Source organism: Sapajus apella, unplaced genomic scaffold, assembly GCF_009761245.1.
Source record: "Sapajus apella isolate SASKATOON/1434 unplaced genomic scaffold, GSC_monkey_1.0 scaffold16, whole genome shotgun sequence".
Lineage (NCBI taxonomy): Eukaryota > Metazoa > Chordata > Mammalia > Primates > Cebidae > Sapajus > Sapajus apella.
This window is the reverse complement of record NW_022436956.1, coordinates 26,872,173-26,899,871: the sequence shown is the minus strand read 5'-3', so window position 1 is coordinate 26,899,871 and position 27,699 is coordinate 26,872,173. Positions and strand designations below refer to the sequence as shown.

At 42.3% G+C, this 27,699-nt stretch overlaps 1 protein-coding gene across 3 annotated transcripts; it reads left to right on the top strand.

Annotated features, from left to right (window-relative positions):
* The first annotated feature begins 335 nt into the window (after positions 1-335).
* Positions 336-27,699, top strand: ACAT1 (acetyl-CoA acetyltransferase 1). Of its 3 annotated transcripts, XR_004270957.1 has the most exons (13): positions 395-482; positions 9,541-9,588; positions 11,137-11,254; positions 11,842-11,937; positions 12,446-12,546; positions 15,830-15,973; positions 16,686-16,836; positions 18,405-18,500; positions 19,241-19,354; positions 20,777-20,841; positions 22,698-22,855; positions 22,952-23,202; positions 23,241-23,424. XR_004270957.1 is itself a non-coding variant. In XM_032285681.1 (12 exons), the coding sequence occupies exons 1-12, from the start codon at positions 417-419 to the stop codon at positions 23,700-23,702; spliced, it is 1,278 nt and encodes a 425-aa protein (XP_032141572.1). In that variant the 5' UTR covers positions 336-416; the 3' UTR covers positions 23,703-23,880. The 3 variants fall into 3 exon arrangements, 2 of the variants coding, with proteins under 2 accessions (XP_032141572.1, XP_032141573.1); XM_032285681.1 differs by lacking the exons at positions 22,952-23,202; positions 23,241-23,424 and adding an exon at positions 23,582-23,880 and having other exon boundaries at positions 336-482; XM_032285682.1 differs by lacking the exons at positions 22,952-23,202; positions 23,241-23,424 and adding an exon at positions 27,429-27,699.

The window sequence follows — 27,699 nt, the reverse complement described above, 5'->3', positions numbered from 1 at the left end:
AAGAAAAAAATCGTAAAATACTTTTGAGTTTGTGCTGGGTGGGCATAAGGGAAGCATGCTCAGTGACTGGAAAAAGCTCGGATTACACATAAACCAATGGACTGAGCGAGCAGGTTAGATGTTGTGGAAAAGGGAACCAGCAGCGTGTCACGTGCTCTTTAACGCCGGTGCCAGAGTCTCCAGTCGCGTCCTTCACTTGTTAACCTTTCCCACCCACCCCCTCACCCCGCCAGTCTGCTAGGTTCCAGCGCCAGGCTCCGTTCCGCCCTTGGCTTCCCGCCAATCACCGCTGACTGTGAAGGCCCTGGGCTGCTATTGGAGCAGACAGGAGGGGCGGTGCCCGCTCTGGGCGGCGCGGGTGGGGAGGAGGCCACGTCCTCTCTTCCAGTGCAGCTACCGCTCCGCGCTCTGCGACCATGGCTGTGCTGGCGGCACTTCTGCGCGGCGGCAGCCGCAGTCCCCTGCTCCGGAGGCTGCTGCAGGTGAGCGGGGTCTGTCCCCACCGCGCTCGGACCCTGGATGCGAGGAGTTCCCACCTCGGAAGCGTTCTGCCCGCGGCCCTTGCGGCTCCCGTGGCCCGGGTGCTCTGTGTAGGCCCCAGGCTGAGACAGGAGAATCACTTGAATTGGGGAAGCGGAGGTTGCAGTGAGCCCAGATCATGCCACTGCACACCAGCCTGGGCAACAAAGAGCAAAATTCTGCCTCGAAAAAAAAAATAGTGCGCACGGGTGTTGTGGAAGCTGAGATAGGAATGCCGACCTCTGCCTGGTATGGGCCAGGTCTTGAGTTGGTGCTGCAGCTGAGCCCTCCCTGAAAGATAATTGTGTTATGCAGATAAAACTTAATGGATTGTGTTCATTCAGCATGTATTTACTACACACTATAAGGTTCAGTGTTCTGACCATACTGTGATTTTGTCATTCATTTCTGATATTTAATGAGCACTAGGCACTATGCTAAGGATAGGGATGTAGCAGTGAACAAGAGACACGTCCTGCCATCAGGAATCCTGCATTAGGTTGGAGGGTGAACCACATGCTTAAAGTGTGAGAGGTGATTTGAAAGAAATAATGATATTCATATAAAAGTGGAAAAAGTAGAGGGCAACTTTAAAGTAGGTTAGAGTACGTTCGGATTCACTTTGGGAATGGGTCATTAGAAAAGACATGAAGAACAAAAATGAGCCAGCCATGGAGAGCTAGGGAGACTTTTTGTTTTGTTTTTGATTTTTTTTTTTGGATCACACTCTTGCCCGGGCTAGGTTGCGGTGGCATGATCTTGGCTCACTGCAACCTCTGCCTCCTTTATTTAAGCAATTACCCTGCCTCAGCCTCTGAAATAGCTGGGATTACAGGCAAGGAACGTGCCCCCATGCCCCGCTAATTTTTTTTTTTTTTTGTATTTTTGGTAGAGACGGGATTTCACCATGTTGGCCAGGCTGGTCTTGAATTCCTGACCTCGTGATCTGCCCGCCTTGGTCTCCCAAAGCGCTGGGGTTACAGGCGTCAGCTTCTGCGCCTGGCCACAAACAGGTTTTCTAGGGTTGGAAATTGTGAGCTATGATTTGGACATTCACCTGCAGCTGTCAGGTTGGCGATTGGTTGTGAGTCCGGCGGTCAGTTGACAGGTCAGGGTTGGAGATAAATTTGGAACATCATCAGCACATAACTGCTTTTTAAAACCATAGAACTGGATATGATTATCTAAGGAGATAGTGAAGTTAAATGTGCAAGGCCATTCTGCACTTGTTGGAAGGGAAAGAGGAGATAGTAAAGGAGACTGAGGTAAATATGACTAATGAGGTGGGAAGGAGGCCACATATGTAATGGAAGCCAAGACAAGGAACAGTTTCTGCAGCGGATTACACATATTACCTCATTCTCATTATAGCCTGTGGAGGGTATTTGAGCAAGCCAAGGTAAATATGTCTAAGTAACTTGCTTGAGAATTCTCAGCTTGCAGGGCACAATGGCTCACGCCTGTAAACCCAGTACTTGGGAAAGCCAAGGCAGGAGGATCGCTTGAGCCCAGGAGTTTGAGACCAGCCTGGGTAAGATAGTAAGACTCTGTCTCTACCAAACAAAGAAACAAAGAATACTGAGCTAGGAAGCCCAGGTGCTTAACTGCTTGGCGTGTATCTCAAATAAAGGTGAGCCCAGTCTTGCTGAGATGTTAAAAGGTTAAGTGAGACCATTATAGTGAGTTGGATTTTGCTACACAGACATTGTTGATCTTTCCCAGGACCAGCAGTGGTAAACTGGCAGAAATAAAATCTGGATCTGAGTGGGTTGAACCGAAAGAGGAGGTGAGGACAAGTAAACAGACATTATAGGTGCATGGAGAAACTTTCTTGCCAAAGGGAACTCAAGTGAGATGAGGCCATGCCTCATGCCTGTAATCTAGCACTTTGGGAGGCTGAGGCAGGCAGATCACCTGATATCAGGAGTTCAAGACCAGACTGGCCAGCATGGTGAAACCCCATCTCTACTAAAAATACAAAAATTGGCCAGGCATTGTGGCGTGCCTGTAGTCCTAGCTACTCGGGAGGCTGAGGCAGGAGAATCACTTGAACCTAGGTGGCAGAGGTTGCAGTGCGCTCTCGCCTGGGTGACAGAGCAAGACTCTGTCTCAAAAAAAAAAAAAAAAAGGAGTGAAAGCTCAGTGGGAATGTGGGTCAAGAGACATTTGTTTTTACTTTTTTTTTTTTAGGTGGGGGGAATCTTAGCTGTTCGTATGTTTATGGAGTTATCCAGAAATAAGAGGGCTGAATGTCATAGGGGAGAGGGAAAGGGTAACTGTGCCAGCTTCGAAAAGGCAACTGGAGATGGGATCCACAGCAAAGCGGAGAAAGTCAGGGAAGCTCCCATTAAACTGAAGTAGAAAAGAGAAAGAAGAGAAGTGGCTTAGTAAACAAGGAACGAACTAGCCAAGTAGAAACCGAACTTTTAAAACTTAAATTTATTTTTATTTCAATAGGTTTTTGGGGAACAGGTGGTGTTTGATGATATAAGTTCTTTAGTGGTGATACTTGAGATTTTGGTGTACACTTTACCTGAGCAGTGTACACTTTTATCCCTCACCCCCCTCCCACCCTTTCTATTGAGTCCTCAAAGTTTATTTTTCTTGAGACGGAGTCTCTGTCGCCCAGGCAGGAGTGCAGTGGCATGATCTCAGCTCACTGTAGCCTCCACCTCCTGTGTACAAGTGATTTTCCTGTCTCAGCCTCTCAAGTAGCTGAGACTACATACACATGCCACCAAGCCTAGCTTACTTGTGTATTTTTAGTAGACACAGGGTTTTACCACGTTGGCCAGGATGCTCTTGATCTCTTGATCTCGTGATCCGCCTGCCTTGGCCTCCCAAAGTGCTGGGATTACAGGTGTGAGCCACTGCGCCCAGCCATTGTATCATTCTTATGCCTTTGTGTCCTCATAGTGTAGCTCCCACTTTTTTAAAAAATTATTTTTATTATTAATTTTTAGAGACAGGATTTGCTTGTTGCCCAGGCTTGAGTGCAATGGTATAATCTCGGCTCACTGAAACCTCCACTTCCCGGGTTTAAGCGATTATCCTGCCTCAACCTCCCTAGTAGCTGGGATTACAGCCATGAGCCACCAAGCCCAGCTAATTTTTTGTATTTTTAGTAGAGATGGGGTTTCTCCATGTTGGTCAGGCTGGTCTCGAACTCCCGACTCACGTGATTCACCTGCCTCAGCCTCCCAAAGTACTGGGATTACAGGTGTGAGCCACCGCGCTCGGCCATGTAGCTCCCATTTATGGGTGAGAACACAGGCTGTTTGGTTTTCCATTCCTGAGTTACTTCACTTAGAATGAAAGTCTCTAATTCCATCCAGGTTGCAGTGAATGCCATTATTTCATTCCTTATTATGGCTGAGTGGTATTCCATGGTATATACAACTCATTTGCTTTATCCACTTATTGATTGATGGGCATTTGGGCTGGTTCCATAGTTTTGCAGTTTTGAACTGTGCTGCTGTGAAAATGTGTGTGCAAGTGTCTTTTTCATATAATGAATTCTTTTTTTTTTTTTTTTTTCCCCACTTTTGAGACAGAGTCTTGCTCTGTCACCCAGGCTGGAATGCAGTGGTATCATCTCCACTCACTGCAACCTCTGCCTCCTGGGTTCAAGCGATTCTCCTGCCTCAGCCTCCTGAGTAGCTGGGAACACAGGCATGCACCACCACGCTTGGCTAATTTGGTACTTTTTAAAGTAGAGAGAGGGTTTCTCTCCATGCTGGTCAGGCTGGTCTTGAACTCCTAACCTCTAGTGATTCACCTGGTTTGACCTCCCAAAGTGCTAGGATTACAGGCAGGAACCACCGTGCCTGGACTTCGTATAATGACTTCTTTTCCTCTGGGTAGATACCCAGTAGTGGGATTGCTGGATCAAATGGTAGTTCTACTTTTAGTTCTTAAAGGAATCTCCAGAAAGGGGATCGGAAATAAAGTGCAGCTGGCTGGGTGCAGGGACATGTGCCTGTAGTCGCAGATGCTCTGGAGGCTGAGGCAGGAGGATTGCTTGAGTCTAGGAGTTCTGGTTTATTTATTTTAATATGTAAAATTTTTAAAAAAGGAAACAAAATAAAGTGCAACTTACCCTGTCAGAATCCAAACTAGAAAATCACTAACCGAGCCGTCTTTTGTCTCTTCTGGTATGCTGTGGTCTATTTTTCCTGTCTCTGAGTATACATGTTCCATTCTTTTGCTTCTCAGCGTATTCATGGCCTTTCTCTTTGTTCTAACCTCTGCTTTTCGGTGGCATTGGCTGGTCAGCTCCAGCCCCGTGTGATTTTTCAATCCCAGTGCCCACCATCATCCACTGACCCAGTCTCTGAGGGTGCTAGCTTATGTGAGTCCATTCCACTCTTGATCCTATCAGCTCTGGCCAGAGGCAGGGGAGTCACCTTGTGAGTACTTGGGGTTGCCCTTTCCAGAGCCCTCTGAGAAAGGTGTGTGTTTGGAGAGGCAGTGACTGGCATGTTTACTACAAGTAGAAAAATTTTTTTGGTAAATTTTATTATTTTTAAAATTTATTATTATTATTATTTTTAAATGGAGTCTTGCTCTGTCACCCAGGCTGGAGTATAGTGGCGTGATCTTGGCTTACTGCAGCCTCTGCCTCTGCCTCCCAGATCAAGTGATTCTCCTGCCTCATGACTCCCAAGTAGCCAGGATTACAGGCATGGACCACTATACCCAGCTAATTTTTGTATTTTTAGTAGAGATGGGGTTTTGTCATGTTGGTCAGGCTGGTCTCAAACTCATGGCCTCAAGTGATCCACCTGCCTCAGCCTCCCAAAGTGCTGGGATTATAGGCGTGAGCCACTGCACCTGGCCCATGTAGGAAATTTTTATTCAAAGCTGGATCACACATAATATGCTAGCATCCCCTATGATAAGTAGGTTATATAAGCGGCAGTCCTCATTATGTGATATGTTGAGTGAGGGGCACTTGTTTTTATGCAGCTGATACCAGGGAGTACACCTGCAGAGCAGATGCATTTGGGCCTTGCCTACCGAGGCATACACATTAAGTGCTGGCCTGGGTCAGTATTATACATGATCACTTGAGTGAAGCTTAGGAGACTGAAAATTAACACAAACCTTCCTTGTCTAATGACATAGCTTTAAGAAAGTAGAAATACAGACAGAGGTAGTATATTACTTTTATTTCAAAGTCTGGGCTAACAAGTTAATCTGATAGCAACATGTAACATATCAGTGATCTCATTGTGTAAACACAAATCTGACACCAAATGTTTGTAAAACTGCCTGAAGCATTTCAGTGATCATTGTACAGCACCATGGAATCGTTCTCCTGTGAATCTGGGATGGTTTGTTTAGCTAGTCCTATGAGAACACATGGACACAGGGAGAAGGGGAGCATCACACACTGGGATCTGTCCGGGGGGGAAATGTGGGGAGGGACAGTGGAGGGTGGGGAGTTGGGGAGAGATAGCATGGGGAGAAATGCCCCAGATAGAGGTGATGGGGAGGAAGGCAGCACATCACACTGCCATGTGTGTACCTATGCAGCAGTCTTGCATGTTCTTCACATGTACCCCAAAACCTAAAATGCAGTTTAAAAAAATGCTACTCCTGTATTTCTTGCCAAATTCTATCTTAGAAATATGTACAGGGCCGGGCACGGTGGCTCAAGCCTGTAATCCCAGCACTTTGGGAGGCCGAGGTGGGTGGATCATGAGGTCAAGAGATCGAGACCATCCTGGTCAACATGGTGAAACCCCGTCTCTACTAAAAATACAAAAAATTAGCTGGGCATGGTGGTGCATGCCTGTAATCCCAGCTACTCAGGAGGCTGAGGCAGGAGAATTGCCTGAACCCAGGAGGCGGAGGTTGCGGTGAGCCGAGATCGCGCCATTGCACTCCAGCCTGGGTAACATGAGTGAAACTCCGTCTCAAAAAAAAAAAAAAAAAAAAGAAATATGTACAGGTAATTTTAACATTTTTCCCCCAGAAGATTATAATGCTGCTTGAGTACAGAACCAGGTTTTATAGATTTCAAATTCCTCATAATGCCTTCTATAAGGTAAGTGATTTCAACAAGTTTGTCAAGCAAGTGAAGCATTAAATAGTTGTTTGTGTGTCAGTCATCTCTCCCTAAAAAGACTGTAAAGGCCTCTTTGGAATAGGGGCTGCATTCAATATTTGTAATGATGACATTTTAAAATTGAATCAGGACTTAGTTTATTTCATTCAGCAAAGTTGTTAACATAAAGTTTTCACATAAGAGCGACGTATTCCATAATATTAACATCAAAAAAGTGTTTACCTTAGAATTAAATTCTGTTCTTCCACTGCCTAGGGAAACATTCTCTCTTTACGGTGCCATTTGCCATATCTATTCTCATCCAAACACTATACAAATCAATTTGGGCCTGGGCATGGTGGCTCACACTTGTAATCCCAGTACTTTGGGAGGCTGAGGCTGGCAGATCACCTGAGGTCAGGAGTTTGAGACTAGCCTGTCCAACATGGTGAAACGCTGTCTTTACTAAAAATAAAATTAGCTGGGCATGGTGGTGGGCGCCTGTAAATCCCAGCTACTCAGGAGGCAGAAACAGGAGAATCGCTTGAACCCAGGAGGCAGAGGTTGCAGTTAGCCGAGATCATGACAGTGCTCTTCAGTGTGGGTGACAGCGAGACTCCGTCTCAAAAAAAAAAAAAAAGTCAATTTGGGGGCTTCCTTGTTACTGTGACTGTTTATAACTCCTGCTTGACAAATCTTTCCTTTGTCCTGTGTTATAAATGGAAAGTTTTAGTTATTTCTGTTGAGTCAGGACAAAGCATGTTGATCTGTGAAAAGCTAAATTCTTGGGTCAATTTAAAGTTCAGATATTTGTAGCCTTGTTTGTTGCTCTGTTTACAAGATGATTGCCCATTATAACTTTCCATAATTAGTTGATAAGGTTCTAAATCTAAATTGTCACTTTTGACTGTTTGCTGTGCTTTCTGACCTCAGATGATAAAAAACTTTATTCTTCCTGGAATGTCGAGGCTGTTGTGAGCCGTGATTGTACCACTGCACTCCAGCCTGGGTGACAAAGCAAGACCCTGTCTCAAAACAAAATTAAAAAAATGTATTCTTTGTTCTTTGTCCTGTAAATAGTCTAATTTCACATCAGTTATGTCTCTGAATTGAGTCCTGCATTGTCAGAATTTACTGTGTGTTGTTTTGTTTTGTTTTTTTAAACGGAGTTTTGCTCTTTTCTCCCAGGCTGTAGTACAATGAACATGTGTGTGCAAGTGTCTTTTTCGTTAATGATTTCTTTTTTTTTTTTTTTTTTTTTTTTTTTTCCATTTTTGAGATGGAGCCTTGCTCTGTCACCCAGGCTGGAATGCAGTGGCATGATCTCGGCTCACTGTAACCTCCGCCGCCTCGGTTCAAGAGATTCTCCTGCCTCAGCTTCCCAAGTGGCTGGGATTACAGGCACCCACCACTACCTCTGGCTAATTTTTGTATTTTTAGTAAAGACGAGGTTTTGCCAAGTTGGCCAGGCTGATCTCCAACTCCTGACCTCAAGTGATCCACCCACCTCAGCCTTCCAAAGTGCTGGGATTACAGGCATGAGCCACTGCGCCTGATCTGTTGTTGACATTTGTTCCTAAGAAGCGTGGAAAGAACTGAAAAGTAGTAGGGGCAAGATGATTACTCTTTCCTTTAAGAAAATATTTATCTGCTATTACAGATTATATTTATATGAGATGTGTTTGCCTCATATAAAAAGACAATTTTTGGAAGTGCATGGAGAGAAACAGCAAGTTTTACTTGAAAACAATCTTAAAGAAATGAGAATATCTGGCCAGGTGCAGTGTAATGCCAGCACTTTAGGAGACGAAGGCAGATGGATTACCTGAGGTTAGAAGTTTGAGACCAGCCTGGCCAAACTGCTGAAACTCCGTCTCTACTAAAAATACAAAAATTAGCTGGGCATAGTGGTGGGCACCTGTAATCCCAGCTACTCAAGAGGCTGAGGCAGGAGAATCACTTGAACCCGAGAGGCAGAGGCTGCAGTGAGCCGAGATTGTGCCATTCATTGCACCCCAGCCTGGGTGACAGAGCAAGACTCCGTCTCAAAAAAACAAACAAACAAACAAAAAAGGAAATGAGAATATCTTGTTAGATTTTAAGAAAGACTTGAAATTTTTTTTCTTCAGACAGAGTCGTGCTCAGTTGCCCAGGCTGGAGTGCAGTGGTACAATCTTGGCTCACTGAAACCTCTGCCTACTGGGTTCAAGTGATTCTCCTGCCACAGCCTCCCAAGTAGCTGGGATTACAGGCATGTGCCACAACACTGGGCTAATTTTTGTACTTCTGCTAGAGACTGGGTCTCACAATGTTGGCCAGGCTGGTCTTGAACTCCTGATCTCAGGTGATCTGCCCGCCTCAGCCTCCCAAAGTGCTAGGATTACAGGCGTGAGCCACCGCACTTGGCCAAGACTTAGAAATTTTGAGATAGTAAACTTAGAAGTTAAAACATACATTTCCGGCCAGGTGCCGTGGCTCACACCTGTAATCCCAGCACTTTGGAAGGCCAAGGCAGGTGGATCACCTGAGGTCGGGAGTTCGAGACCAGCCTGACCAACATGGAGAAACCCTGTCCCTACTAAAAATACAAAATTAGCAGGCATGGTGGTGCATGCCTGTAATCCCAGCTACTGGGGAGGCTGAGGCAGGAGAATTACTTGAACCTAGGAGGTGGAGGTTTCACTGAGCTGAGACTGAGCCACTGCACTCCAGCTTGGGCAATAAGAGCAAACTCTGTCTCAAACAAAACAAAACAAACACACCATACATTTCCAACGAATAGTTAATCAGAAAAGTTTATTATGAAGCAGTTATTTTTTTCTAATTTTTAAAAGTCATATATTCTGACTGCAAAAACTTGGAAATGAAAGCATAAAGGTACAGGAAGAAATCACTATAAAACCTTATCACTGAGAAATATAAAATGATACAGATTAATATTTTTTACATTATAAATATTTATATTATAGGAAATAAGATACGTGGAACGAAGTTATGTATCACAACCCACTTTGAAGGTAAGTAATTTAAATTGTGCTTTAAAATTTCCAGAATTTAAAGGAAATAATAAAAATGTATATACTGATGATGTGGGTATATGTGAAGGTTAGAGCAGGATTATGCAATGGTTAGGAATAGCTAACTATTGAAATATGAAGTTAAACTAGGTTAGTATAATGTAAAAACATTTCAGTTAGTCTCTGCTCATGTTTGCTGCTTCTCCATCGTCTGCTGCAAACAACCTTTTCTCTAGAACTGGACTCTTCCTTGACTCACAGGCACTCCCATTGTATTGTGTGTGTGTTATAAGCAGACACTGTATAGAAGATCCTAGAAGAGAGGGAGTGGAACAGCTGGGAATTGGACAAGGAAGGCCATTACAGCATCTCCTAGGACCTTCTGAGTCCTCTTTTTGTTTTGTAAGGTTCACTAAAGTGACTTAGTTAAGACCTTCTATCAAAACCTAGGCAACAATTCTGTTATTAATCTATAAATAGGAGGCTGTGGAAGACAAGTGTGAGGAGAGAACAGTCACAGTGCTGTTTTATAGCATTCAAGAGGGCTTTTATATTCTTTTGCTTAATGCTCATGCTATTGTCTCATTGTTTAAGAAATTATGGCTCTGGGTGGCTCACGCCTGTAATCCTAGCACTTTGGAAGGCCGAGGTGGGTGGATCACCTGACGTCAGGAGTTCGAGAACAGGCTGGCCAACATGGCAAAACCCTGTCTCTATTAAAAATACAAAAATTAGCTGGGCATAGTGGCAGGTGCCTGTATTCCCAGCTACTCAGGAGGCTGAGGCAGGAGAATCCCTTGAACCTGGGAGGCAGAGGTTGCAGTGAGCCAAGATCACGCCACTGTACTCCAGCCTGGGCGACAGAGCAGGATTCCATCTCAAAAAAAAAAAAAAAAAAAAGAAAGTAATTATGGGTCTGGCTCTGTCCTAGTTAAGTGGTATAGCCCCATCTAAGATACGGGCCTTGATTCCTAGCCCAGAGTTCCTTTTAGTAAGGGACCCTCTTGGTTAGAGTTGTTTATTATGCAGTTAATAAGAGTAAAGTGGCAGAGCGTGGTGGTTCATACCTGTAATCCCAGCACTTTGGTAGGCCAAGACAGGAGGATTGCTTGAGCCCAGGAGTTCGAGGCTGCAATGAGCTATGATCATGCCACTGCATTCCAGCCTGGGCAACTGAGCAAGACCCTGTCTCAAAACAAAAATACAAAAACAAACCAAGTTAGAGTGACCATTTTTCTTAAGTTACGACTGAGGAATAGAAAGGAAACTTAAGCTTCTGACCTCAAACCTCCTGTGGAGAACTGGGAAGGATCTACATCTGTTTTTTGAGTTGGTTTCTCGAAGGTCTTCCTTAGACAAAATAGTTGAACAGCTGTAAAGATAATCAATTCAGCGGTAGCGCTTACTGAATTGGTATTCAACTATTTAGATTAATTTTTGATGACTTCTCATTCATAAGTGTTTTTGGGTATTTATGAATTAGGTTTATTTAATGAAATACGATTTGGGTAAAATACCTACAATTTTTACTATCTTATATCTTGCCAGGAAGTGGTCATAGCAAGTGCTGTAAGAACACCCATTGGATCCTTCTTAGGCAGCCTTTCTTTGCTGCCAGCCACTAAACTCGGTTCCATTGCAATTCAGGGAGCCATTGAAAAGGCAGGTCAGTAGTTGCTTTGCTTTTTAAGGGAGCAAAATTATTCGATGGAAAATATACTTATTTTGCATTAACTATGGATGTAACACTTAGAAATGACTTAATGCGGCCGGGTGCAGTGGCTCATGCCTATAATCCCAGCACTTTGGGAGGCTGAGGCAGGCAGATCATGAGGTCAGGAGTTTGAGACCAGCCTGGCCAACGTGATGAAACCCCATCTCTACTAAAAATACAAAAATTAGCTGGGCATGGTGGCAGGCATCCTGTCATCCCAGCTGCTTGGAAGGCTGAGGCAGGAGAATCGCTTGAACTTGGGAGGGAGAGGTTGCAGTGAGTTGAGATGGCGCCCCTGCACTCCAGCCTGGGTGACAGAGCAAGACTCTGTCTCAAAAAAAATAAAAAAGAAATGACTTAATGCCTACACTTCTGCTTTCCCTTGTAAAGAAGGCTTTGTTCTATATAGTTTAGATTGGAACTCAAAACTGATAAGAAAAAGAAACCATTCCTATTGTGTAATGTCACATTTTATTAGGTAATCACTATTAAATTGAATTTAATGCCTTTGTGGCTTTTTTTTTTTTTTTTAAATAAAGGGATTCCAAAAGAAGAAGTGAAAGAAGCATACATGGGTAATGTTCTACAAGGAGGCACAGGACAAGCCCCTACAAGGCAGGCAGTATTGGGTGCAGGTACTAGGAAGACATTTTTGCTTTTATACTTAAAATGTGTAAAATGGGCTTGGTGCAGTGGTTCAAGCCTGTAATTGCAGCACTTTGGGAGGCTGAGGCAGGTGGATCGTGGGGTCGAGAGATCGAGACCATCCTGGCCAATGTGGTGAAACCCGGCTGCTACTAAAAATACAAAAATTAGCTGTGTGTGGTGGCACACACCTGTAATCCCAGCTACTCGGGAGGCTGAGGAAGGAGAGTCACTTGAACTCAGGAGGTGGAGGTTGCAGTGAGCCGAGATTGCGCCATTGCACTCCAGCCTGGGTGACAAAGCGAGACTCCATCTCAAAAAAAAAAAAAAAAAGTGTAAAATGGCAGAATGATTATTTAAGCTTAAATGAAATACTAAATGCATTATATAATTTGTAGTCCTTGGCAGAAGAAATGTTGCAGATTATAGTAACATGCTCTATTAAAGTTCTGCAGTTTTGTTTATCTGTTTTTCAAAAGTGACTTATATTGGTTTTAGGCTTACCTATTTCTACTCCATGCACCACCATAAACAAAGTTTGTGCTTCAGGAATGAAAGCCATCATGATGGCCTCTCAAAATCTCATGTGTGGACATCAGGTAAGAAACACCTTTTCCATTTATTAAGCAGAATAATACCCAGGGCTAAAAGACACAAAAATTTAGGCATATTCATGCTTTAGAAATGAAATTCTTTCTCATAAGTTACTATGTTTTCTCATACGTTCAAGAGTGTCTGGATTTGCTAAGTCCATTTGAAAAACAATCAAAATGATAGCCTAGGTTGGGTATCATGCCTGTAATTCAGCACTTGAGAAGGTCGAGGCAGGAGGATCCCAGGAGTTTGAGACCAGCCTAGGCAACATAGCAAGTGGGACCCTGCTCTTTTTAAAAAAAAAAAGATAGCCAAAGTGATTTGTGTTAAAAAGTAGTTTTTAGGCCCAGGCGCAGTGGCTCAGTCCTATAATCCTAGCATTTTGGTAGGCTGAGGCCGGGGCAGATTACTTGAGGCCAGGAATTCAAGACCAGCTTGGCCAGCACGGCAAAACCCCATTTCTACTAAAAATGCAAAAATTAGCTGGGTGTGGTGGCAGGCACTTGTAATCCCAGCTACCCCGGAAGCTGAGGCACAAGAATCACTTGCATCTGGGAGGCAGAGGTTGCAGTGAGCCGAGATTGTGCCACTGCACTCCAGCCTGGGAGACAGAGCAAAAGTCTGTCAAAAAAAAAGAAAAAAATTTATAGTTTTTAGCCAAGGCATTGGGGTCTTTCTCTGAGGATGGGTGACTAAGAATTCATAAGTACTGTATTTGACAGAGTAAGAAGGGTTTTCATTATAAAGGAGAACAAGTTGCTTAACCCTGGGAATCAAATCATTGACTGAGCCCAGGCTTGATGACTAATTTGTACTTTGTACAATGCCTGGATTCAGTTTCTAAAGGCTTTCTAATTAGCCTTAAGCAAGAGACAGGCTGCTTAGCACATATATGCTGTCATGTCAGGAGGTGAGACCTGGGCACACAGAAGAACCAGGATTCTCTCAGATCTGAGCTCTTCATTTCTCAGATGAAGATTATCTTCAGTGTGTCTGAGATAGCCACAAAGTTAGAGGGCTGGGCATCTACCGTGTGCCAGTCACTGGAAATAGAGTGGTGAACAGAACATTGAAAAAAATCTCTACGTGTGCAGGTCTCTGTTGGACAAATTCCTAAAAAGAAATGCTGAGTCAGAGGATTTGATCATTTTGATATTAGCAATTGCTTTCCCTAACAGCTGTACCAGTTACTTTCCAAAAGTTGTGTGACCTGTTTGCCTGCAGCTGCACCAACACTGGGTGGAGCCAAACCCTTGTCAAACCAGTGGGTGAAAAACGATCATGAAATTGTTTAGACTTTCAGAGCTGCTTGATGTAGAAAGTTTTGTCTTAATTAATTTATTGTGGTTCTCTGGCAAATACTATCTGTACTACATTGAAATACTTTCATTTAATATTACTTGATTCATTTGTGCATAAATACAGTGACTTACAGGCATACTTGGAAGTGCTTTGTTTTGAATATTGATGATCTTGGAAAATGGTCAGTTTTACTTTATAACGAAGAATAATTGATACTTTATTTTGTCAGTTTTTATTGCCATCACTAATAGTAAAAAGTAAAAGTGAATAAAACTTAGATGAGAACTGGTTAAGAATTTCTGTATTTTGGGATAGGCAAAATATTTAGGTTTCTTTGGTATAGAGCTTGCTTGTCTGTATGCCTGATCAACGACTGTAAGAAGATACCATTGGCTTTATATTTATATTAAACTATATTTTTAACTAGCCCTTATAATGCAAGTGAACTTTTTTTGCTGACTTGTAAAGTAGTAACAGGTTGATTGATTAATATTAAACCTCTATATGCCAGTTGCCAAGGATGTAAAAATATGACAAGGTGTCTGACCTCAAAGGAGCAGAGTCTAGGGGGAAGACTTGACATATAATATTAATAAAAGCATTGCATAGTAATTGGGGAACATGAAGGAAAAGAAACTGTTTCAGGAAAAGATAGAAATAAGTGGTCAAGGCAGACATGAAGTAGTGTTCTGATTAGTTTTAAAGGAAATGTAGGTGTTTTTACATGTAGGTGGATAGGTCAGAAAGTACAGAGGTGTGTGTGTAAATGTGCACAGTGTCTCTGGAGAGCTTTAACTAGTTCTGTGTGACCTGAGGTATAGGTCAGGCCATGAGACTGAAAAAAGGGAGAGAAGTCACACTGTAAAGGCTGTATATACTGTGCTGAGTTCGCTAAGGTGTGAAATGATCAGACTTACATTCTAGCCAAAACGAGTCAGATGAGTGTAGATGATTCTTTGGTGGAAAGGCTGCATGTCAGAAGATCAAATGGACATTTTTTTCAGCTGTCCAGGAAGAGATGATGAGGATCTCAATCAAGGAAGTGGCATTATTTCCATGAACTGAGATTACTTCTAATCTTCTAGAACACATTACCTTTTTAGTAGCATGAATGAAATGAAGGGTTGGAAGGAAAGAATTTCAGGTCAGGCATGGTGGTTTACGCCTGTAATCCCAGCACTTTGTGAGGCTGAGGGGGAGGATAGCTTGAGTCTGGGAGTTCGAGACCTGCTGGGTGACATAGTGAAACCCCGTCTCTACTAAAAATACTATACAAAAATTAGCTGGGTGTGGTGGTGCATGCCTGCAGACCCAGCTACTCAGGAGGCTGGGATGGGAGGATAACCTGAGACCAAAAGGTGGAGGCTGCAGTGAACTGAGATTGGGCCACTGCACTCCAGCCTGGGCAACAGTAGGACCCTGTCTAAAAAAAGGTAAGTATTTTAGAAGATGGTTTTACATGGAGGATTTCTGGTATTCTTATTAATGTCTGATAATGTACTTCTCTCTTTTTAAGACAGAGTCTTGCTCTCTCACCCAGGCTGGAGTGCAGTGGCATGATCTCAGCTCACAGCAACCTTTGCCTCTCAGGTTCAAGCAGTCCTCCTGCCTTGGCATCCCGAGTAGCTGGGATTACAGGCGCCTCCCACCACGCCCAGCTAATTTTTGTATTTTTAGTAGAGGGGGGGTTTCAACATGTTGGCCAGGCTGATCCCGAACTCCTGACCTCAAATGATCCACCCCCCCCCAGCCTCCTAAAGTGCTGGGATTACAGGTGTGAGCCACCGTGGCCAGCCAACTTATCATTACACATTTTATACCATTTCATCAGGGCGAAGCTGTAACGAGGGTACTTCCTATATTCACTGTGTAACAAATGTTTGATAAATGCATGTAGAATACTTGTTTGGAGGTAGCTGTATAAATGGTATCATGGGTTTGCAACTATCTGAGTTAACATTAGGTCTTTCTGGCGTTGCTGCACAGGATGTGATGGTGGCAGGTGGGATGGAGAGCATGTCCAATGTTCCATATGTGATGAACAGAGGAGCAACGCCCTATGGTGGGGTAAAGCTTGAAGATTTGATCGTGAAAGACGGGCTAACTGATGTCTACAATAAAATTCATATGGTAAATAGGATTTTTAGTGGATAAATGCTATCTAATGTCCAGTACTGTTTGATTTTTCTTACTGTATATACTTTACAAACTGAACTGAAAGATGGGCTCTGTAACTGTTGATTTTAGCCATGTGCTTTAGGAAAATATTTTTATATGCCTATGGTATCGGCATGGCTCAGCCATTAAAGAAATTATCCCACATTTAAATAGGGTATTTTCTGATGCTCAGTTAGCAACTCCTAGGCTAATTCAAGTATTTGAAGATAAGACATGAGTGGGCTGGGCATGGTGGCTCATGCCTGTAATCCCAGCACTCTGGGAGGCTGAGGTGGGCAGATCACCTGAGGTCAGGAGTTGGAGACCAGTTTCGCCAACATGATGAAACCCTGTCTCTACTGAAAAAACAAAAAATTAGCCAGGCATGGTGGTGTGCGCCCGTAATCCCAGCTACTGGGGAGGCTGAGGCAGGAGAATCACTTGAACTTGGGAGGCGGAGGTTGCAGTAAGCCAAGATTGCACCACTGCATTCCAGCCTGGATGAGAAGAGCAAACCTTTGTCTCAAAAAGACATAAGTGAAAGTTACCTAGTATAGAAAGAAATGTATTTTAAGAAACTAAATTGAACAACTAACCACTATTTTTATAAGTTATGCAAAGTTAATAGATATTTCCTAAATTATACAAAGTTAACTAGCTTTAAAATATTTCAACTTTTTCTCAGGGCAACTGTGCTGAGAATACAGCAAAGAAGCTGAATATTGGACGAGATGAACAGGACACTTATGCTATTAACTCTTACACCAGAAGTAAAACAGCATGGGAAGCTGGGAAATTTGCAGATGAAGTTATTCCTGTCACAGTTACAGTAAAAGGTAGAGAGATAATGTTCCAAACAAGATGAACAGATTTTTCATGTTGCTGAGTGTTTTATGCTTCAGTTTAAAATTAGGACATTGTTATCTCTGTTCATTTCAACTGAGGACACTGCTTATGGTTAATAAAGTGAGGAGTTGCCAGTTCAGTGAGAACATAAATCACCCAACTTAATGTCTTATTTCAATCCATTTATAAGATCTCTAAGAATATTATTTTACATTCGAGAACTGTATTTATTAGAACTCGTTTTCCTGTCAGTGACAGGCAACATGGTATTTTTTTTTTTTTTTGGGACGGAGTTTCGCTTTCGTTACCCAGGCTGGAGTACAATGGCGCGATCTCGGCTCACCGCAACCTCTGCCTCCTAGGTTCAGGCAATTCTCCTGCCTCAGCCTCCTGAGTAGCTGGGATTACAGGCACGCGCCACCATGCCCAGCTAATTTTTTGTATTTTTAGTAGAGACGGGGTTTCACCATGCTGACCAGGATGGTCTCGATCTCTTGACCTAGTGATCCACCCACCTCGGCCTCCCAAAGTGCTGGGATTACAGGCTTGAGCCACTGCGCCCGGCCAACAACATGGTATTTTAAGTTGAGTAGTGGTTTACTACAAGGTTACTGGGAGTGCCTCCAAGAACTGAAGGATGAACAGTAGCAACCATTCAGCTCTGGGAACGTCAGGGATTGGAAATGGATATTCAGTACTACTAGGACATGCTCTCCTGGCTTCTTATACCTGCAGGGTTTTGTGCTTTATTCTCTCAGCCTTTCTTAAGTTGGCGCCTCCACCTATAGCGTCACACATATAGGGTTCTCAAGGAGGAGAGAGACTTTCTCACCAGTTCCAGCAGAATAAATCCATAGTATAGACTCATTAACGTGCTTTAGGTTACAATTCTATTCCAGAAATGATTACTTGCTCTAGATGCTAGAATGTTAGAGCTTAGCCAGTATAGGCTAGATAGCTACCTCTGGGGTCAGGACAGTAGGGTCTGTGATCATAGAAGGGAGTTGAGGGAGAAGAGAATGGGATGTGAAGGTGTATCAGATTTAAATGTTGTGGCCGGGTGCACTGGCTCACACCTACAATCCCAACACTTGGGAGGCCGAGGTGGGAGAATCACTTGAGCCCAGGAGTTTGAGATCAGCTTGGGCAACAAAGTGAGACTCGGCCTCCACAAAAAAAAAAAAAAAAAATTATTGGCTGTGATGATGGTTCACACCTGTAGTCCCAGTTATGTGGGAGCCTGTGGTGGGAGGATCACTTGGACCTGGAGAGGTTGAGGTAAACTGTGATGATGCCACTGAACTGCAGCCTAAGCGACAGAGGGACACCCTGTCTCAAAAAAAAAAAAAAATTTGTTAAGCTACTTAATAAGTTTCTCTTTAAGACAGTAACATAATAGAGATTACAGATAGTAGACTCTAGATTAGTGTTTACTTGGGATGGTTTAAGGGAGGCAGGGATGCAAAGGGAGGCACAGAATACTGGGCACCAGGTACAACAGTTGTTTGCTGAATGAGTACTTGTTGGAGTGGTTTTTCTTAAAATATTTTTATTTTAGGTAAACCAGATGTAGTGGTGAAAGAAGATGAAGAATACAAACGTGTTGATTTTAGCAAAGTTCCAAAGCTGAAGACAGTTTTCCAGAAAGAAAATGGTTAGTGTTAAGAAATGAAGCATAAATAAAAAATTGAGCCAGTATACCATATCTAATTCTTAGAATTGCCTAAGGATTTTTAAAAAGTAATTGTAGAAGACATCTAGATGTTATTTAGCATTTTCAATATAGCAGACTCATGCAAAATTAATTGAAAGTATAAAATTGACAGTTTATACCTTCAATATATAAATCCCAGGGAAGAGATGTATAACATGACTATAGAATTCAGTTTTTCATATATTGCAGTCTACGGTAGGGTCTTCATTGGCATTGAAAAAAAATATATTTATTGATATAATTTGCATACCATAAATTGTCCTGTTTAAAGTGGTTCAGTAGTTTTTAGTATTCATTGATATTTAATTCCAGGTGTTCTAGATGAGAAGAAATATCTGATTTGAAAAATGCAGTGAGTATCTGCTATACATGGAATGAGGAAAGTTAGACCCTGGAGACAAAATTAGTAACTGGTCCCTATCTTTGAAGAGTTGTAGACCAGCATTTACCCACTGCCATCATGTATGTTTCTGATCTTTGAGAAGATGGTTAGTAAACAGGCATTTTACATTGTGTTGCTGTTAGCTATGTACATGTTTCCTGAGGGCAGGAATTGTCTCCACCCATATGTGTAATTTCTTTAAACATTTAGCAGCCCGGGCAGTAGGTATTTGTTAAATTGAACCAAATGTATTTATCGTGAAGGAATGTTTTGACTTATTGCTCATTTTTGCTTTCAGGCACAGTAACAGCTGCCAATGCCAGTACGCTGAATGATGGAGCAGCTGCTGTGGTTCTGATGACTGCAGATGCAGCCGAGAGGCTCAACGTTAAACCACTGGCAAGAATAGTAGGTAAGGCCTGGGAAGTGGCTCACACCTGTAGTCCTAGCACTTTGAGAGGCTGAGACAGGAAGACTGCTTGAGCAGCAGAGTTCAAAACCAGCCTGGGCAATATAGAAACTTTGTATATGCAAACAGTTAAAAAATTAGCTGAACATGGTGGCATGTGCCTATAGTCCCAGCTACTTGGGAGGCTGAGGCTGGACAATGCCTTGAGCCCAGGAGTTTGAGGTTGCAGTGAGCTGAGATTGTGCCATTGCACTCCAGCCTGGGTGACAGACCCTGTCTTTTAAAGTTTCTAAATATCTATAAGCTCTTCCTGAAATTGAGTTTCCTTGTTAGATACAGCCAACTCCAATATTATGTATTACTATCTATAGGTTGTACTTTGTGGCAGAATTTAATTGATACATCAACTGAGAGAGAAGTTCCTTCAATATTTTCATTATACTTAATATATTAAGCTTTAAGAGCTGGGCACAGTGGCTCATGCCTGTAATCCTAGCATTTTGGGAGGCTGAGGCAGAATTGCTTGAGGCCAGGAGTTTGAGACCAGCCTGGGCAACATAGTGAGACCCCATCTCTGAAAGAAAGAAAAATACTAGCCAGGTGTGGTGGCATGCCTGTAGTCCCAGCTATGCAGGAGGCTAAGGCTGACGATCGTTTGAGCCCAAGATGTCAAAGCTGCAGTACCACTGCGCTCTGGCCTAGGCAACAGAGCAAGACCTTGTCTATTTTCTTTTTCAAAAGATTAAGCTTTAAAAATTTTTCCTCTCCTATATAAGTAGAAGAAAATAAAGTACATGCGTTTTCTTAGAGAGGCAGCTGTGTAGGAAAAAAGGAATATGAGTTTAAGAATGTAGAAATATCAAATTTAGATGTGTGGCTTTTTAATTTTTATTAACTTGGTGGCACTGGGCAAATTCTCAGTGTCCTTAAGCTGATTTTTAGCTGCAAAACTCTTCCTTGCCTTCTTTCTAAGGACTTAAATGGATGCTATTTATAAGTTACTTTATAAAAAGCCTTATAACTTCATTTTTTTCTTAGCTTAGATCATGGCTTCTTAACCTCAGCACTACTGACATTCTGCACTCAGTAATTCTTTGTTGTAGGGCTGTTCTATGCATTGCAGATGTTGAGCAGCATCCTTAGCCTCTACTCAGGAGCATCTGAACTATTCTGGCAACCAAAAATATCTCTAGGTGGTGCCAATCAGCGTTCCTAGAGACAAATTTCCCCAAACTCCCTCCCAATGAAAATCAGTGTCTTGGATAACTGGACTACCTTATAAAGTGTAGAATCTTCGAAAAGGAAGAAATAGATTTACATATATTAAAGGGGTTAGGAAATGTGTATTTAATGGGTTAAACTTGGCTTTTGCATATTCTATACAGCAAAACAAAATTTTAACAACCCCTCCTTTTTTTTAAACAGCATTTGCTGATGCGGCTGTAGAACCTATTGATTTCCCAATTGCTCCTGCATATGCCGTACCTATGGTGAGAACAAAGTGAGGGACGATACTCCATTATGCCAACTGCTGCTTTGCTTTATACCAGGGTTGCAGTTTTTAGATTTTAAATGTTGTTTATCTGCCAAAGCAGAGAGATAGCTTGGTTTCAAATCTTCCCATGTCTTCTCCTGAAAAAGAGTTAAAGCAACAAGGATAAAAAAAACAAAACAAAAAGTAAGAACAGCCCACAAGCTGCATCTTCAGTAGAACAGGTAAAACTACATATCTGAATTACTTGCTAAGTATGATACTGAACTCACACACCTGGTATGGTAACCACAAAGGGGAGGGAGGTTGGGCAAAGAAAAGGGAATGCTGGCTGATGGTTCCAGATCTAGGATGGAAAGCAACTGGTCACTCCCCAGAAGAAGAGGCCTCCACTCTGAAAGGGAACAGCTGGCAGCAGGTCTTCAAATAGTACAACTAGACACAGAAAACCTACACATTCCACAGTCAGTAAGTGACTGCGCTCAAACAAGAAGTAACCAAGTCTCGTGGCAAGTTGCTGAGCAGTCACAGGAAAAGAGGTTTAGGGGTATAGGGTTCTTAGAAGTCTTACGGAAAGTGAATGCATCATGTGTAATAAACAGTTCTGGATTCTGAAGGTAGTCATTCTGAGAGCTATAGATGTGGCTATATATGGGTACCATATTTTTTGTTGTTGGAAGAGGGAGCCATTTGAACTGTACAGGATACAAAGCTACCTTAGCCCATTAGTAGAAGAGAGGAAGGTGGAGGAAGAGTTCCATGTTAATTTTGTTATTGCTCACAACCACCAAATTTCTTCTGTAAAGAAAAAGGGCACTCACTAGTAATGTTTTAAGAGGTATTATAGGAATAATCACTAGCACAAAAACACCTTCCTGCATAGCTGAGGAACTACTAAAACAAAATAGATCCTATAATGTAAGATTTTAAATAAATGACTTACAATGAAACTGCAACAAATGTAAGTATCTGTGCCCCAGATAACCCTACAGTAACTTTTATTAAGCAGAAACTGCAGGGGATGTGTTACTATTATGAATAGTAGAAGCTAATAAACCTTTTTCATAACAGTCAAGAATATAGACCTGGCTGGGTGCAGTGGCTCTTGCCTGTAATCCCAGCACTTTGGGAGTCCGAGGCAGGCTGAGCGCTTGAGCCTAGGAGGTCAAGGCTGCAGTGAGCCCCGATTGTGCCATTCCACTTCAGCCTGGGTGACACAAGATCCTGTCTCCAAACAACAACAAAAATACAGAACTAAGCAACACAGAAATCAGTAAAGCAGAGTTTAAGATTATATAAAGCATTATGTACCCCTGAATAGAAAACATACCTTTTCAAGTATCTGTGGAAAGAAAGTCAAATTTTCAGTCCCCTACCTTATGTCAAAATAGACATAAAACAATGCAAACAAAATCCTTTGGTTATAATGGAATAGGATAAGCAACTAAAAATCTGAAAATAGGCTGGGCACGGTGGCTTATGTCTGTAATCCCAGCACTTTGGGAGGACAGGGCAGGCAGATCACTTAAGGTCAGGAGTTCAAGACAAGCCCAGGCAACATGGTGAAACCCCGTCTCTACTAAAAATACAAAAATTAGCCGGGCATGGTGGTGCATGTCTGCAATCCCAGCTACTCAGGAGGCTGAGACAGAATTGCCTGAACCCAGGAGGCGGAGGTGTACTACAACCTGGGAGACAGAGTGAGACTCTCTAAAAAAATAAATCTGAAAACTGAGATCCATCTGAAACCAAGAACTTCCATATTTTAATAACTGACATCAAATTGTAGAATTTCAAGGAAATGACAGTGATTGCTACTTATTTGAACATCATCTGTCTTTTAAAAAATCGTAGGTTCTTAAAGATGCAGGATTGAAAAAGGAAGATATTGCAATGTGGGAAGTAAATGAAGCTTTTAGTCTCGTTGTACTAGCAAACATTAAAATGCTGGAGATTGATCCCCAAAAAGTGAATATCAATGGAGGAGCTGTTTCTCTGGGGCATCCAATTGGGTAGGTAAAATAGCTGCCTTTGTGTTTCTAGCTAAACTTAAAAACTGCTTCATGATAATTCCTATTAAGTTTTCCTTCCTACCCATCTTTCACAAGGCAAAAACCATTTCTGATAGATGGTATCAGTACTGAACAGAGACGTGTCACATCTGTTGTTTCAAACCCAATAATGTTTAATGCTGAAGAAAAAGCGTACATTTAGACTTTTTCCCCCTTTTCTTCCTCCTTCCTATTTATTTCATTAGCTTTAGGGTACAGTGACTTTTGGTTACATGGATGAATTTACAATGGTGGAGGCTGGTTTCAGTGCACCTGTCACCCAAGTAGTATACATTGTACCCAATACATACTTTATTCCACGTCCTCTTTCCATCGTCCATTTTACTGTTCTGTACTTTAAAAGATCTGTGACCCTTCCTGAAACAAGTCCTTCAAGTTTTAGAATAGTAGTAGTTAATTCAGTAAGAAGTAGTGGCTAGGAAGGTTTTCAAGAAGTTAAACTAGAATAGAAATATTTTTGGTTTGTCATAAATTCTGTACTTCATTAAAGAAATAAATGCTTTCTTTAAATTTTATTTTCCTTTAGGTGTATACTATATCCAGCATTTCTCCCCATGTTATCCCTCCCCTACCCATCCTCAACTGCCCCCAGTGTGTGATGCTCCTCTCCCCTAGTCCATGGGTTCTCATTGTTCAACACCCACCTAAATGCTTTCTTAATCTTAGGATGTCTGGAGCCAGGATTGTCGTTCATTTGGCTCACGCCTTGAAGAAAGGAGAATACGGTCTTGCCAGTATTTGCAACGGAGGAGGTGGTGCTTCTGCTATGCTGATTCAGAAACTGTAGACAACCTTGGCTGAGACAACTCTATGTGACCAGAAGGCCTGCCATAATCAGTGTGACTACTTTGAGTCAGCTTATATTCAGACTGTTCCATTTTTTATTATTTTCTGTTAACTTTTAAAAGTTAAAATGATGAAATCATAAAACCTTTTGAAATTAAATTTTTTTCTTTTTTGGGTAATCTTTAAATGTTTGATATATTTTTGCATTCTGAATCTATATTTTTATAGAAATATAGTACAAATACCAGTGTGTAATAATGACTAACATAAGTTTCTAGAAGCTTCCATGTTTGAGAAATTTATATTTTTGAGGATTGTTAAAGGTCAAGTGCATGCTCTCTAGGTAATTTACTTCTCTTTACAGTAAGAGCTGGCTATTCTGGACAAACTAGCAGTGCTTCATATAATCACTCAAGAAACCAGTGTGCAGTAGTACTAGAGACGAGAGAGAAGCCCATGTGCTTGGGGTCTAGAGTGGGGGCAGTTTCTTACAAGCTCCAAATTCAGGGGTGGGGGAGGTCAAGCAGAAAACCCTGCAGTTTGGGCTCTGAATTACTACAGCAGCTTAGAGCACGGGAAAGGATGTAGAAACTGATAGGCCGAATGGGTTTAGGGAGCAGCTCAACACTTCCACTATACCACAATGCCTGTTCTTAAGCAGGGCAGACTGTAGCACAAGAATCTTGCATTGCATTTATTTGGGAAAAAATTTAGAGCACTACAGGCAGGGTCTACGTTTACTACCCTCAACTGTAGCTCTAAAAAGGGAGAACTCCCCCTAGGAAGGGGAGGGGCAGTAAAGGTCATCATGTACACGTTACCTTTGGCCAATGTACTGTAGATCCTTTGAAGGAACAAAAACACAGTATATGGGAAAAATCAATTGCTCAGGCTTTTAAGATTCAGAGGAAGAGTATTTTCAAAAACATCTGTAATGATCACCAACTTTTGAGGTTCATCATGTGTTAGCACAAAGCCTTCTTATATGTATTAACTCATTTAATCATCACAAAAATTTCTAAGAATAGGTATAATATCCCTAATTTATAAATAAGGAAATTGAGGCACAGACTACCTAAATAAATTCCAAGGGCAAAAAGCTGGTAAGTAGCTGGCTAAGGTTCAACTCCAAGTCAGTGTAGCTCCAGAGTCCACGTTCTTAACTTACTATGCTTTAGTTAGTTACCTTTCAATAATGATCTGCCCCAACTTAGGAGAACTTATAACCGAAACAGGCGCTGGGTAAGATATAGGAGAAACGGAAACCTAAAACATAAGAACACTTCAATGAAGATAAGCAGAAACTAACATTGCATCCAAAGGTCATTGATCTGTAAAACATCTGAGAAGTGCTCTGAAAATTCTGGGAAAACATGGAGAGAAAATAGAGAACCACCAAGTAAGTTTGGTTTTCTTTGGTCTATTTTAAAAACACAAGGTAATTGGTCTGTCATCTAGGCTGGATGGAGTACAGTGGCATGCCCACAGCTCACTGTAACTCTGAACTCCTGGGTTCTCAAGTGATCCTCCTGCCTCGGCCTCCTGAGTAGTTAGGATTATAGGCAGATGTTACCATGTCCAGGTTAAATGGTGTTTCTCAAAAAAGAAATGGTACTCTGGGCCGGCTGCAGTGGCTCACGCTTGTAATCCCAGCACTTTGGGAGGCCGAAGCAGGCAGATCACAAGGTCAGGAGATTGAGACCATCCTGGCTAACAAAGCAAAACCCCATCTCTACTAAAAATACAAAAAATCAGCCAGGCGTGGTGGCAAGTGCCGGCTGTCCCAGCTACTCAGGAGGCTGAGGCAGGAGAATCGCTTAACTCGGGAGGCAGAGGTTGCAGCGAGCTGAGATCATGCCACTGCACTCTAGCCTGGGAGACAGAGCGAAACTCCATCTCAAAAAAAAAAAAAAAAAAAAAAAAAGCCAACCAACTCTGAAGCAATAATCTAATAGAAAGATAACAGAAAAACTCAGGTTTTTAAGTCATAAAGGAGAAGATTCTAAAGGGCATATTTTTCTTTTTTTTTTGAGACAAGAGTCTCGCTCTATAACTCAGGCTGGCACAATCTTGGCTTACCGCAACCTCTGCCTCCCGGGTTCAAGTGATTCTTGTGCCTTTGACTCCTGAGTGTACAGGTATGCACCACCACACCAGCTAATTTTTATATTTTCAGTAGAAACAGAGTTTTGCCATGTAGGTCAGGCTGGTCTCGACCTCAGGTGATCCTTCTGCCTCAGCCTCCCAAAGTGCCAGGATTCCAGGTGTAAGCCACTGTGCCCGGCCCTAAAAAGCATATTTTATTGGCAAAATTAATAGAAAATCATACTAAGACATTCTGGAGAAAATGTATTTAAAAAATTCCTCTAACATCTAAGAATAGGTAACCAGAGTTCTTATTTCTATTACATTCAATCCCCAAAAAACAAGTGACCAATATCTACCTATTTTTAATGGAACAAAATAAGATACTAGAATGTGTGTCTCAAAACACAGAAGAGTTAGATGGCTGTCAGAGGGCCAGGAAACAGAAGTGGCCCTACAAACCTGTCTTTTGTGGAAAACATTTGCATTTTTTTTTTTTTTTTTTTGAGATAGAGTTTTGCTCTTGTTGCCCAGGCTGGAGTACAATGGCGCGATCTTGGTTCACCACAACCTCTGCCTCCTGGGTTCAAGCGATTCTCCTGCCTCAGCCTCCCGATTAGCTGGGATTACAGGCATGCACCACCACACCCGGCTAATAGAAATTTGCATCTATGAGAATGTCCATTAATGCAGCCAGGACTTCCCTTGTCTGGAATCTAGAAAAGGTTAAAGGAGAGCCTGTCTGACTTTAAAGGTCTTAAACATTTAACATCCATCCTCTCAGAAAGCTACTATCTGTGAGGTTTTGGCTACATAACAAGACCGCCTTTCCCAGCCAGGTCTCCTCTCCCTCTCCATAAACTGTCTTGCCACTAAAACCTGATTTACCAAAATAACATGTTTTTGGCCATGCTTGGAGCTCACATTCCTTCTGTAACCTGAAGAGGGTATGAAGTTTCTATACTCAGGTGCGGTGGCTCACGCCTGTAATTCCAGCACTGTGGGAGGCCAAGACGGATGGATCGCTTGAGGTCAGGAGTTGGAGGGCAGTCTGGTCACATGATGAAACCCTGTCTGTACTAAAAGTGCAAAAATTAGCCAGGTGTGGTAGCACATGCCTGTAGTCCCAGATACTCGGGAGGCTGAGGTGGGAATCGTTTCAACAGGGGTTGCAGTGAGCTGAGATCATGCCATTGCACTCCCGCCTGGGCGACAGACCAAGAGTCCGTCTCAAAAAAAAAAAAAAAAAAAAAAAAAAGTTTCTACACCCCACTGGGGGTGGGGTCAGATCTTCATCTGAAGGCCCCCATGTATACACATTAAATAAACATACATTCCTTTTCTGCAACTAATCTGCCTTTTGCAAACTGATTTTTCAGGGGAACTTCAAGGTTCCAGGAAACTATGATCCTGCCACTGTACTCCAGCCTGTGGAACAGAGGGAGACCTTGTCTCTTAACAGAAATATTATTTACTGGCTGGTTCTCTATTTTTTCTCTCCTTTTCCATTTTTTTCCAAGAATTGTAAGAGCACCTTTCAAATGTTTTCCAGATCACTGACCTTTGGATGCACTACTTACCTTCAGTGAAGTATTCTAAAATGCTTTGAGTTTCTTTTTTTTTTTTTGGTATTTTACCCCAGCTCCTGGTTCCCCTTGGCCTTTACGTGGTGAAATATCAGTAACATGTATATATATATATCCGCTAAATAAAGGCAAATACCAGAAGAACAAGTTCTGAGACTGCCCTCACAGGACTTATAAGAATTGCATGCTGGTTCCTGGACAGAAATAGTTGTAACTAGGCATTAAACAGGCTGCACCTTGGCCTACTTCCTAAATCCTCGGGGAGACAGATTTGAAGTTTTCTCCAGTCTCCTCATTCAGTGGCCCTGCAATTAAGCCTTTTTGCTG

Coding starts and splice junctions, on each gene's coding strand:
- ACAT1 (XM_032285681.1), top strand. CDS start 417: ATGGCTGTGCTGGCGGCACTTCTGCGCGGCGGCAGCCGCAGTCCCCTG. Junction 11,255..11,841: donor GGGAGCCATTGAAAAGGCAG/GTCAGTAGTTGC, acceptor TTTTAAATAAAG/GGATTCCAAAAGAAGAAGTG. Junction 22,856..23,581: donor TCTCTGGGGCATCCAATTGG/GTAGGTAAAATA, acceptor TCTTAATCTTAG/GATGTCTGGAGCCAGGATTG.